Source organism: Lepisosteus oculatus, chromosome 12 (genome assembly GCF_040954835.1).
Source record: "Lepisosteus oculatus isolate fLepOcu1 chromosome 12, fLepOcu1.hap2, whole genome shotgun sequence".
NCBI lineage: Eukaryota > Metazoa > Chordata > Actinopteri > Semionotiformes > Lepisosteidae > Lepisosteus > Lepisosteus oculatus.
In genome coordinates this window covers 16,692,907-16,707,212 of record NC_090707.1, presented here as the reverse complement: position 1 = coordinate 16,707,212, position 14,306 = coordinate 16,692,907, and the positions used below count along the sequence as shown (strand labels likewise).

The 14,306-nt window shown below is 35.1% G+C and overlaps 1 protein-coding gene across 7 annotated transcripts in view; it reads right to left on the bottom strand.

Annotated features, from left to right (window-relative positions):
* The window catches only part of rapgef4a (Rap guanine nucleotide exchange factor 4a), a 68,614-nt gene that overhangs the window by 28,996 nt on the left and 25,312 nt on the right, over nt 1-14,306 (bottom strand). For 3 of the 7 annotated variants that reach the window (XM_006636589.3, XM_015359064.2, XM_015359065.2), the window contains 2 exons: nt 6,425-6,497; nt 3,684-3,748 (listed from right to left, as the gene is read on the bottom strand). In XM_006636589.3, coding sequence (XP_006636652.2) covers nt 3,684-3,748; nt 6,425-6,497 — 138 coding nt within the window. Of the gene's footprint in view, nt 1-3,683; nt 3,749-6,424; nt 6,498-13,383; nt 13,406-14,306 lie in introns of those variants that run through there. The other 4 variants (XM_015359068.2, XM_015359067.2, XM_069196532.1 and 1 more) reach the window with 2 other exon arrangements.

Here is a 14,306-nt window from a genome sequence, read left to right as displayed (position 1 = left end):
GCAGACAAATCCGACGAAAGATGTGAAATTCACAGCATATCAGTTCGACCTGATTGTAGCCATGACCAGTCACTGAACCATGACTAACAGATGCTGTTTCAAAACTCTTGTCAGCTGAAGCAACTAAAACATCCAGACATCTTGTGCTTCCACTCTCTGTGATGATTTTATTGAGCCACAGGGGAACACATGCTACTGTACCTGGAGATTTTATTTCTTGTAAAATAATGGTATCTCCCCATACCCTAATTCATACCTGATTTAATAACGATGTTCCTTAGTCACAAGTAGTCACTTATTCAGCAAGCACTGCGGTTTAGCCTTTGTAAAGTGTACTGGTGCAGAATGACCAAAGCACAGCATTTTAGAGATGACTGCAGTTTTGCACAACCTTGAAATGCGTCCTTCTTTAAGGATGGCATTAGACCAAAGCTCATTTTTCATTTTTTTTTCATTTCATTAAGTTTAGTCACCTCAGTAGAGGCTTAAAGGTCTCACTAGAGGCCTTGAAAACAACACAGAAAGATGAACATCTGAGAAGTAAGAAGAGTAATCAAAAAGAGAAATTATCTGCTCAGGAGGATAAAATGAACACGTGATGAGCACATTCTGTGTGTTAAATGTAAATTAAGATAAGTTTAAAGGGAAAAGACCTTTAAAATCAAAGAAATTAAAACAAGCAGTGTCATTCTTGTGTTGTCCATATGTTTCCGGAACAAAATATTATTTGAAAGGAGAAATACAGCAAAACCCATCACTCTTATCATTGAGTGAGAATAAATTATTTCATACTAGATTAGCCATCGCACACAGCAGGCTGGAAACAGGCTGAAAGGTAAATGATGTCATATTTTAATGTGTGGAAAAATGATAATGCCCTATTATGTGATAGGAACAATACCTGCACATGGGAAAGGTTATGAGATGAAAGGAAGAGAAAGGGCAATTGGTTCTAATAATACCTTATTTCTAATCCATTACTGCACTGCCTCCACAGTTTCAAACCTGTTCATACATTCCCACTGAATACATTTTGTAATTGTGTGCATGTCTGATGTCAAGACAAAATGTTTAATATTCAGAAGGTGAGAGAGGAGCGAGTTCCTTGTTCAGACATTGTTTTCTATCTGTTTTACTGACAACCTTGTGGGTTACTTCTTTCCTTTCACATACCTAAGTTCTCTCTAGGAATATTGAAGTGAAACAATTATTAGTAGTTTCAAAGGTGACATAAGCTTACCCATTTTGTGTTAAGCTGTAGGAGAAATGGAAAATGGAATAGGTGGGTCCAAATTAAGCTTTATGAGAGTATCTTTATTTTTCAGAGAGATAAGTCACAATGTCAACTTCAAATATTATAATTTTACCTCTGGATCATGCCCTAACAGCACTGAGGACAGCGATAATGTTGGGAAAATACAACTTAAAATTCAAGATGTTTTCATCATAAGCACTATGAAACAGAGTCTTTTAAATTTATTAATTTAAAACAATAAATATTCTACAGCAAAAGTCACTTTTTATTTTTTTAAGAAAATGTCAACATTCTGAAACCGAAGATTTTAAAACACCTAAGTTTTGTATGAACTAGATTGTGAAGCAACTATTATTATTACTTTTTTATACTGTATAAGGAACTGTAATGCTAAGCTAAAATAAAAACAGAAGTTCCTCCTTGTCTGAGATTAATTAGTTAATAAGGTCCTCCTTGTCTGAATCAAAAACACTAGTCAGGAAAGGAGCAAAAATCCATTGTTGAAGCTAAAAGACTCCGTACTATTTCTTGTCCTTTTTGTTATAATACACATACTGTACATTGAACTGGGTTTATTAAAAGAAACAAAAAAACATGAAGGCTCTGAGTCATTGATTCAGAAAAGCTAACTGAGCACTATATAATAAATGCAATGTGCTGCTTACAAGCTATAACTCATCGTACTGTCGGACGGACAATTCTGTGAAGGATCTCTTTTGTCCTGTTTCTGCATAAGGTTTTCACAAACACTGTGTTCAGAAATTGTCAACAGCTGGTGAGTCTTTTCCTGTGCACTTAACAATGTATTACACACTCCCCACCACCAATGCATCGTGCAACTATTAAAAGATCATTATTAAATATTTAAAAAAAAACACATCAATCAATCACCACTGTAATTGATCTGTGACCATTTCTGGTGGCTGATGGAGGCGCAAGTCAAGGAAAACTGACACGTTTCCTTGTGTAAACTGTGGCCCAGTTTACACAAAACATATTTGAAACACAAGAAAGTGATTCCATAATGTAATCAAGATTTTAAAATGTATTTATTTTTATATATCTGATGCAGCATTTTACTCTTTACATACTGCATATGAAATTACATGTTCACTGAACACTAGACATACAGTAAGATCCTCATCTTGGATTAAATTATTTCAGCACTTTACAGCTTCAAATGTGTGAGCCACATTTATAGCTCATTGTACTTGCCACAAACAAAACATCCAGAAGGAGCTTCAATCTTTGCAATGCTAAATTAAGACAGAAAGAATACTTTCTTAGGTCATGAAAACAGCACCAAACAAACTATTGTGGTTATTTTTAGAGAATGTGGTGTTTTGACAAGGCACTTGCTTGGCCCATACTGTAGCTCTTTTCAAAACAACACGCAAATCCAAATATTGTGAAAAGGTCATTTCTAAAATTCTCATGCAAAAGGTGACTTCTTATCTATGTAAACGGGTAAGGAAATCTCCAAACTGTCTATAATGAGAGGTGGGGCAGGAATTACTATAAATGTCTACGTACACCGAAATGGAATGTCCACTGCTGTCTCTGTTTAAATTTAGAAATTTTAAACAAACCCCGCTTTCCGTTTTTTTTCTAGGAACCAAGAGACTGAAGTGGATGCTGACACATTGGTCCACACGTAAGCAAAGTAGGTAAATAATTGTGCCTCATGTATTTCTCATTGTGAAGATCTGTAATGAGACGGCAACATCTTAAAACCTCCCCAGTAAACCCATTCAGGAAATCGACTTCAGTTCCAAGGTTGTTTTGCCAAAGTCGCTGACAGCACAACTTATAAATTTACACGTTAAATCATGGAAAAAGAGCAGTTAGAGAAAAACCTGGAACGTAATGGAGAAATTAAACGAAGCAGGTCTGGGAATGATCCATTTTCAATTCAATTCAGTCTGTTTCGGTTCCTCTTGCCTGGGAGATACCAGAATTCAAACTGAAAACTGGTTAAATAAATACAGTTTTTTTTTTACAATTTATGCTTTTTAATCCCAGTATGTTAAATATTTCAGCCCTTAGGTTTAAAACGTTCGGTGTGACTTCTTGTGAGAGGACCATTTACTGTTCTGAAGTATCTGTTATTTAAAAAAATTATCAGATTCTCAAGGGGCCTTTATATAAAAAGTGCAAATGCATTTTCCTGATATTCTCAAGAATAAACCACTGTAAATGCACCTTCGCCTTTTAGTTAATCAACTTACATTAACTCTGCGGCATGCCTGAAGAAGATTCTCTCTGATTACACAAGCTTAATCTCCAGGAGGTGTTCAAGGAAAATGGAACCCTGTCCAGCACATCACTTTGCACTTAATATTTGTTAGGTCATATTGCTGCACTGTTGTTAATAGCCATGGGTTATTTTTATGAAGATGACGTTATTAATTTAAAGAGGTATACCTACCTTATTCAGATTTTTAGAGATGGATCCTAAGGCATTATTAGTCATGTTGTCCTTGTCCGGCATTCCTAAAAATAAAGACAAAAGATTCTCAAGAATCGTACCTGTAGCGAAGGAAGTTTCAGTTTTGGCTTCTTCTATCCATCTTTTAAGCATGAGGACTATGTGGCATTCAGAGTATTTCATATCAGAATAAGGGCTATATTTGAATAAATTTGGGTAAGTGGGGAAAAAACAGGTTTGTTTTTCAGGGGAGCGAGGGTGGAGGGGAGAGAGTTCTTTCAAATTTTAACCGTCTACTGAACACTGACTTGCAAATTCAAAAGTCTGTGATGGCATTTTTTCTTTAGTGCAAGTCTCTTCATCATTATATAAATACAGGGCCATATTGACAAGTGCTAAAACTCCCTTCATACTCCCTGCTATTCTACTGCAAATATTAAAAGCTATTTATTTATAGTATATATATAAGGCCTGATTTATAAACTGGAAATGTAACTGTAAGAAGAAGCCATTAGGAAATGAAGAAATGAGTATATGAATTGTCAAATTTAATAAGAAACCACCATCCATCATACTGTTATAAATTCATCACTTCATTGTGTTTGTAAAATATGAAATCTGTAATGATAATTATGATGTAGAGATAATTGCTTTGATCATTGTAGAAAGTGGCAGACTTTTCAGTTTGATGATTAGCCATAAACAGTAATAAATTAGTCAGTAATTTTGTTGTAATATTATATTATGTAATATATCATATCAACATAATAACATATAGCACAACGAACGTGTCCTCAACACCCACAAATTTCAGATCACTAGTGCTGATGTAGGCATCAACAAAACATCTCTTGAGAACACAAAATGAAAACAGTACATAACAATGTATTACAGCTGACCCAAGCATTTCACATATTTCATTAATACTTATATAAGAGTCCTTGTGTGATGCAGATTGCCAATTAGTTTGTACACGGATGGATGATTTCTCCTGCATGTCTTAATCAGAATAGTTTTGTTTTACTTTCAATTAGAATCGGGACATTTGTAATGTATTTTTTGAAGTATCTCACATTCAAAATATAGTAATAGTCGAGGCAAAAAAACTGCTCTTTTTTTAGTACAATTATTATTTCAAAACACGTCATAATTCAGTTCAAAGGAAAGAAAATAAAAATGTTCAGGTATACAGTATGAACACATTATATTACATCAAAACCTCCACCTGTGCTCGGCCTAGTCACATTTGTACAGTATATTAAATATTGCTAGCTGCTTCTCCAAAGAGGTACTGTTAAAACTTCTCTTGTTCACAACCCTTTAATCTAAACTGCATAACAGTAAGAGTTTATTTGATTGTGAGCTCCCTTGCATGTTATATTTTGCCAGAAGCCCAGTGCAACTTCTATTGCTGCCTTATGAAACATGCATTACCACAGTGAGTTGGCATAGTTTTTCAGAGTTTTCCTGTGGTTTTACCATGTGTTTTGATTTGTTCTTGTTTCCCACATGCTTTACCACAAATCCGTAAGGGCTGCAGTCTCTTTAACCACTGTAGTATGACCAGTTTTTGCAGTACAAAGCATTGTATTGCGGGTTCAGGCGAAGGTAATTAAAAAAGACAAACTCTGCACTGATAAGGAATGCAATACACAGGGAGATATAATAAAGAAAGAGACTGGCGTGCAAAAGAATTCAGCATGATCCAATTACACCATTAAAGAAATTAACTTAGACCTGTTTCCAATATTAACAAACAGGAGTGTACAGTGACAGTTACGAATTTCAACAAAATATCATGCTATTGAAAGTGAAGATAACAACACATTACAGGGGAGCAGCAACGTTATTTTAAGATTTGGGGGTTAGAAAGAAATAGCACTGATGAGTGCATTTCAAACCACAATAAAAGTGAAATCTAACTTGTTACTTGTAAAACTTTTGATTTCCATAACAAATAGACTGAATTCCCAAGTATGTGCAGTGCCACGTTGGGTGATTCAGAACGCGGCAAACTTCCGGTGACGTGTTGCTGCCTTATTACATAGTTGTGAATAAATCTCTTTTAATCCAAATTCAATCCAAATATACTGCTCTCAATTTCAAGACATTCCCAGACAAAATTGGTCGGTTTTGCCTACAAATACTACTTGTTGACTCTGCATGCAGATCACGTTGGAATGCTTCTGCCATGAAATGTCTGCTGCACAACCTGTACTTATCCGTTCATGCTTCTCATTACACTAGTCACTACAGTGTCTAGTGAGAAGGAAGGGCCGCATCATCTTGCAACTCCTGCAAACTGTCGGGATGGCAAATATCCAGTACTTTCACAAAGTTTCCGATTCTGTGCTTAATTTGAAATTGATCTTTTGTTCTTCTACAAGGTCAATGAATTTATCCTGTTAACGAGATTCAATTACCAGTCTGAGAAATTGGGACAGCAGTTTCCCCTTTAACATTAATACTATATAAAGAGCAGAGTGTACTCTTTTATTTTTAATTTCAGAATAAATCTGTAAGGATCAGGTTGCTTCAAGTAAAAAAGCCTATTATTCAGCTTCTCTGTAAGCAGTAGGAATGTCATCTCACAGTGTTTTCTGCGAGTGCATAGTGGAAGGTACTGAGAGATTATGAAGGTACTCTGTCAGCATTTTCGCCACTTCCAAAAATAAAGATTTCAGTAATATCCTCACATTAGATCCAACTTCAGCTATAGCCAGAAGAAAGGCAATACTCACTGTCACTGCTGGGCCCTGTTTCCATAACACCATAGGGAGGGGCCAGCAGTCCAGCCATATACTGTCGATATTTCTAAAAAAATGAAGAACAGATATTCATTTTAAAAAGAACATATTTTCAGCAGCCTCTTTTCACGTCTGCACTTGCTAAGGAGTCTGGCTTTAAATCCTGTGTTGTTTTACTGTAACAGTAAATTACCATCTGCTATTTCAAGAGCGCACCTTTTTCTGTGGGCAAATCTGAATGGTTTTAATTTTCAGATTATTTCATTGAAACCATGCAATTTAAAGCACTCCTGTTTTAGCGGCTTCTTTCCCTGTCTCTCTATTAAAATGACAATCCAGTGTTATGTATTTATGCAGCTGATTTTCACAGCTGGCACTATAAAGCTTTATAACTGGAATATAATTTAGATTCTACTTCAAACGGCTTCAGAATGTCACCCTGCTCCTTGTGGGAAGAAAAAAATGTAAACTATTGTTCTGACCTTGATATTTCACATAGATTAGGTTATCTATAATCCAACTCATTTAACACTTTGTTGGAATATTAAGCCTTTCTGTAAACTAGAGCTCAAAGCACAGGCATCACAACATTTCAAGTAAATATCAGATGAAGTACATTAATTTCAGAAAATAGTTTTCAGAGCATGTTTGTCTACTAAAGAGTGTTAATATAGCTAAACTGTCATTTAAGTAATCCCATAATTTGTATTAAATTATATTTAATTCAGTTGATATGAGTTAAGTGCTGAAATTCCTGCTGTTTTTCCAGTTTTTGTACTGAACGGCATTTACACATCTGTCAAAGTCCTTTTCAGTTTCAAGGATTGGTTCAAATTTAATTACCCTAACGAGAAGTTAGCACTGAATGATATTGATCTGCATCCTTATGGCTCTTATGCATCCTTATGGCTCTTACCACAAAATGTTCAAAGTCTCTTCTGAACCATCTTCATAAAACTGCATTTAAAAATCCAAAGTTCTGGAAATGTGCAAAAACAGCCATAATTTGAAAACTTACAGAATACACAGGTCAGCTTCAGGACTCATGAGCACCCAAGATGGATTAAACATACAGTATTTACCATCTATACTGTAGGTTGGTTGCTGAAGGGGAATAACTGACCACTAACTGATTTTGAATTGTCTGATAAATTCAAATGTCACAGAATGTAAATTAAAAACATCCAGTGATTTTATTTAGAACATGTTCCTCCCTAAGCTCAATCCCATTCTACAAACAATTCCACTATACACTCAGAAGTACGTATGACAGATGAAATGAATACATTTCTAGTTCACAGATCCCCGGGATTGTACACATTAGCCTGGAGTAACTGCAGTTGATCTTTCAGGTATTATCCACACAGGTAAAAATCTCCCAGGTTCATATCAGATGCCAAGGGTAGCCCAGCCAGAACTCTGGCATGGATATCAGGAAGCCTTTGCAAAACCTCCGGAGTCAAACATTTTGCGCATAAAGTCGTCAGGGAATCATGAACTTTAAGCAGCCTAGGAAAATCCATTTTCAGAATCTAAAAAGAATTGCGACTCTGATACGGACATTTCAGCCAGACACTTCATATTCTCGTGATTTTAAAACAAGTTGAATAACTACTGTTGCACTACGGTTCGGGGCAGCAACTTTCACAGAAACAATTTTCCATCCTTTTTAAGACACCTGTGTTTCTTATTTACAGTACATAACATACTTTAAATGCTTAGAAAGATCTAATGAATAAAACAATCTTCCTGTATAATGGGTTTTTGATCAGGTAAAGCTTTAATGGCTGATGATATTAGCCATGTTGTCCTACTTTTATGATTTTTATTCAGGTACTCTGCAATGCAGTATTGATATCCAGTGCAGTAAAGACCTGATAACTAAGATAACTCTGTCGAAGGTTTTATAATAATGCACATCTGTGATACAATTTCTACGTACCTTGACTACTTACTCAATTAAAATAAAATTTACACTTATGACAAAAGTTATCTGCAAATTTCAGATACAAGAACATTTAGAATCAAGTATGAACATGGACTAATGGGTGTTATAACATTATGAACTGGTCTTTCTTTTAAATAAAAATGGTAGTGTTTTAAATATTTGTAAGTCAAACAAAATAGTTCTTAAGAATGACAGAAAAATGACCAGATCACCAGGCTGTAATGTGGAACTCACATAGTTAAATTCATCCTGATTTGCTCAAGTGTTCTAAATCTAGAGTTTCTTATCTCTGTGGATTGTAGGGATTACACAAGATTACACCTCTAAAACCATACAGACAGAGAAGTTCTCATACTGCTTTGCACAAACAAGAACAAAAAACTGCATCAATTTGTAACCTTTCATAGTTAAAAGCAAGGTGCACTGCGTAAGGTAACAGGTTAAACTCCGTCTTTTATTAATTTTATATATGTTAATTTTCAATTATGGATGAATCCCAGTTAAAGATGTAATTTGAAAATGTAATTACTAAAACTGTTTGATTTAAAAAAAATACAATCAAAGTACAGACAGTCCTAGAAAGAAATGCCATAAATTACCTTTCTACATTCAACACAATTAAACACATTTATCATGCAAAGAAGGCACAGAGCCATAAATGAGTGAAATGTGTTGTAGGTTTAGATCTCTGGAACACTAATGTTCTGTCTTTTTGTTGAGCGTGCTTTGATATGGCTTTCATCTCCTGTCCATTCACATTTTGAACATGGCATTCTCATCCCTGGAATGCAATTATCTGCAATGAAGAATCGCAGGTGGACTATCTGGACTGTGCAAATTAATGTAGAGCAAAGAATGTTTGAATTTCTATTTAGATTTTACTCATACTTTTGATATGAAAGTGATTAAAATGGAAACGAGGAGCCAGGCTACATTATATTCAATAAAATGCTAGCTTTCTTCCTGTCATTCACAAATAATGATTTGATCGATGCAGGATCAGAGAAACTGCACCAGATCTGACAAGAACAGAAACAGATTGTTTGCTTCCACCAAAATTCACTCATATCCCATGATTCAAGAGTTCACAACGCATTGCCCAGCTGGTTCCTTCAGAATCTATTTTTTTTCCAAATATTTCCATTCCGTGCCTGTTGGCCCTCAAAAAGAAAAGCAAAAGCAACTGCACCTGCTGTTCTGCTTTCTGTATTCTGGATAACATGTTAAGGTAGACATTTTCCAGCTCACAGAGCTGTGCTGTTTAGACCCTGTGATATGAAATACAGTACATGCCTTTGCTTTTCATCTTCCCAGAGTCCTGTAATCAAATACAAACAGGAATCTATAGTCAGCACTACAGTGTGGACCTCATAAAAGCACTAACCACAGAGCAATCTGTTACCAGATGGCAATTTGTTGTCAAAGGTTGGATAACAAAATTAAATTCTACCTACTGCAGCTTGCTAATCAAATTCACTACCCTTAAAGCTAAACAGCCTTCTCTTTCAATTAAGTAACATATTTAAAAAGCCCAGTTGCTAATGCACTTGCTTTAGCTGCAAATGTAGATAAAAACAACAAAGATGGGTTCCACATATTAAATTACATATTGATAACATTGGAATAATAAAATCATAATTAACTCACACAAAACCTTCTTTCTAAATATCACTTAAAAACAAGACATTAAAGTTAGCGATGCTAACCACTATGCCACTGTGCCAAACGGGAAATGTATCTAACCTTAAATTTGGATCTTTTTTTTTTTCAGTTGAAATATTCAGCATTAAATTGGACCATGCAGATTAATACATGACGAAACTCGGGAGAACAACTGTGTAACAACTAAAGTCATCTCAGCTTGCATCTTAAAAAGTTCCCACTTAAAAACTTTAGAAATACTTGCTCAAAGATCAGCTGTGTAAGAGCAGCTAGAGTCTGCAAGTGTGCCACTAAAGCTTGTGAAGATGTCAATAAAAGCCATTGACTGGATAATTTAAATAGTGGATTTACAGGCAGGCGGATACCCCATGGGATGTGTTATCTAAATCACAGTAGTAAAGGCTGCTCCAATAGAAGTTTATTAGGTTTGTGGCAGGTGCATGAAAGCACTCAATTAAGACAGCCCTTCTCTTCACTGACTGACCCCAGATTCTCTGCAGTATTAGAACTGCTCCCTGGAAATTAAAATAGAAAACCACTGCTGTTGAGGTGACATTCAAAATGTTCAAACGGGATAATGAAAAAAGGGTTATTTCTGCTAAATGACTAAATGAAATGTAAACATGAACATACTGTATTAGTGCTTACAGTACTTCTGGTACTGTAGCTATGGTAAAAAAAAAAACAATTTTATTTTACCATACAGATGAAAGCAAATGACAAGACTATATCACTCGGGCTATTTTCTGCACAATAATTGTGTTTTAGTCACAAATACAAGAAATTGTGCACAATTGCCACCAGAAGATTAATCATGATCTGTACAGTAAATGTCACTTATTGGACAATTATTTCCTGGTGTCTCTTTTCAAAATTCTCCAACCAAGCTAGGATCCATCACATCGCCTCAGTAATTAATCTTCAATTCGCTCAAACCCAATTCTAGAACTGAAATTAACACTTCACAATAACTGAATCCATTAGTATCTTCTCACCAAAGTGTCCTGCTCCTTCAGATTAAGCATACTGTATGTGTATTTAACATTCTACCTCATAATTACAGTATAAAAACTACAGAGGCCCATAACTGTTAGATGGAAATAAGTTGCAAAATTGGGTTCTTATAATGTCTAAATAATAATATTTTAATTGATCAAATTCAAGTGATATGTGACACATTTAATTCAAATATATTTTTAAGTGTGTTCGTGCTCTGCTACAGAGGTAGTTGTTCTTAATAGCACTATACTCTCAACAAATAAGGCTGTTCCAAAAGGGTTCCTAATTATTTTTAATAACATCCATGCACACTCTCACAACCACCTTGAGCTTAATTCAAATGCTGCTCATGAGACATCTGTGGGCACTAGATAACAAATCAATGATCTAACCTTGTAAAGAACTGTAGTGTTTGCTGGAACCAGAATCAAATATGACAAGCCATCAGCATTCCTGTAAGCTCTCCCAAAGGGAACAAACACTTAGACTGAATCATCGAAATGTCTTCATCATTATACCATGGCTGTATGGCAGCAGCACTAACAACATCTCGAGAGAATTCTACTGTAGACCAATAATTACAGTAAATTAGATTGGATTTTTAAAACAGCATGAGTCAAAAGGCAGGCTCATAAGTCATTTGTATCAGCGATCCCCCAATTTAGGGTAATGCACTGCATAATCAGATATCACCTCTATGACTGCAGCTTTCTATTTTTAAGTGTTCAGATTCTGATCAGATGCTTCATCCTTTTAGACTGTCTAGTTGCAAGCACAGGACTCAGTCTGAAAGAATATTAGTGCATTTATTTTTGTCATGTTCATCTCAGTTTGAATCATCGTGTTATATACTGTACATTACCAATTTCACCTAAAGTTTATTGGTGGAAGGTGTCTCAAAGTGTAAGAAAATATTCCTTCTTTTACATCCTACTTCTCTTCTCCAATATGGATCCTCTTTATATCTATAACTAGTGATAAATAAAAAACAGAATTGTTTTTTAAATACCTCGCCTTTTCATACCATGACAATATTTATATTTACTTTATATCTGTTTATGTAAAATAAAATTATCTGCTGGTATTGCAAATGACTTCTTTGTGTACTGTATATAATTCACGTCACTAGAGAGAGAACACTGGTTGCCTGCAATCATCACGCTCACTTTAATGTGTATATCCAGGCTGCAGCCTCCAGAAATTCTGTGCTAATACCAGCTTAGTCACATTAAAAAGTCTTGGATTGATGTATCTAATGTTGTTAAGTCCTTAAGATCATAATACTTATAAGAAGTACTCAGAGCAATGCATCACCCAAGCAAATGCTTAATGATTTTGTCGGAAATAAATATTTAAACAAACATCACTGTGGCAGTGAGTGGGGATAATGAAATGTTTTGCTCTTAATACTATCTAACATCATCATGTAGTATTAGAAGGTTATGGTTTAAGACATTGTTGAGTGGATTTTGTTCTGCTTGGCAAAAAGCATAAAATAGCATGATCTCATATAAAAAGGGGAGAACACTTCTGAGGATTTAAGATTTGAAAAGGGAACATAGTTTGCAGCTCTCTTTGAAGGTTCATTCTGACGAAAGTCACAAGAACCTAATGTGATGTTTGCAAGTCAAAAAATAATGCTGACAAGCACAACTAGATATTCTAACAAGGATGATTGATTTTCAATATGATGATAGCTAATATACATAAATATAAGTACAACATTATCATTTTGATGAGCAGTTACAGCTTTGCTTGTCTTCAAATAACAGATATTTTCTTAACTAAAACGTACAAATGGTATTTTGCATTGCTTTCTACATATACTGAGAGCCATTAAAAAATCACCATATGTTACCAATATTGGTTTGTTGCATTTGTAATGTCTTGAGTTGTATTATACTGTGTATCCACAAAGATTCAGCACAGAGAGAAAATGAACTGGAATAATATATTGCGTAGCTAGAGATAACAATGAGAAAGATATGTTATCCCTTGGTCTTGCAATCTAACCACAAATTGTCAGCATTTAAAATCCTGAATATACTGTCAAATGCAGTCACCACAAACCCACATAAGAGGTCAACTTTTATTAAAGAGGTTTCAATTAATAAATGTTAAGGTTTCCACTTTCTCAAGAGCACAGAGAGAAATGCTACTGTCTGAGACACTCACTGTGATGAGGCCTGTTTGCACTGACTCTGCAAGGTCTATAAAGAATATCCCCCAGTGTTTCCTTTGAGATTAATCACATTTTGACAGCCATCTCTTGCCCCTCTTTCATTTAAATGTGCCGTGATATACCAGTGCAAAAAGCACAGAAAGTAAAATTAATGGTACTTACACTGCAATAAAAACAGGGCAGCTGATTGGTAAAGCTCATGGAAGCTGTAAAATAAAGTAGCATGTAAGCATGCTTAATACAAGGCTGCTTCCAAAATGTGTAAACAAACATCTGTAGTAAATGTACATATTGTAAACATTAGTGTTTTCTGAATCTAATAAGTATCTCACAAAAGAGTTAACAAAAATAGTAATGTTGTCATGGCAGTCAATTTACTGTAGATCACGCATTTACTGTAGATCGTTGTAAAATGTTGGAATCTATATTAAAAAGGCTTCAGATGCACTGGTGCAATCCCTTAAAGACCCAACTGTGCTTGGAGTCTAGTTTCCTTACATTGTGGTGGAGTGCCTAGTAAAGGCACCAACGTCTATTCGACACTAGCCCAGAAGTGAAGGCAGAGCTAGGTGTGAGTGATGACCTAGGAACTCAGCCCCTCTGGGTTCATGAGCAGCCAGACTCATCTCCATGGTCAGCAGACCAGAGGACACCTGCTAATTTTCAGTTCTCCCTTTCCACATTATACACACCATAAAGCGTGTAAGTGATCTACTGTAAGTAAAATAGCAAATAGGTACAAACAACTTCTATCGCTTTTACAGAAATAATAAGAAATAAGAGGTTTGTGTCTTTTTTATCAAGTTCTCCGATTGTGGGAGAACCACACCACTCTCTCACCTTCACTGTAGCTGTTTAGAAAAAGGACTCTTATTCTTCAAAAGAATAAAACATTTCATGTTATTTGAGCAAATAAAGAATTATTTAATTGTGTGGTAAATCTGGGAGTATTTTCACAGATATTGCTGTTATTCTATAGTATAACACAGAATGAAATACTTCTAACAAAACAGTTCATCATATTTTTATAATAACAAAAAGATAACCTTTATTCACAGTTCTTTATTTCACTATTTACCCTCTTA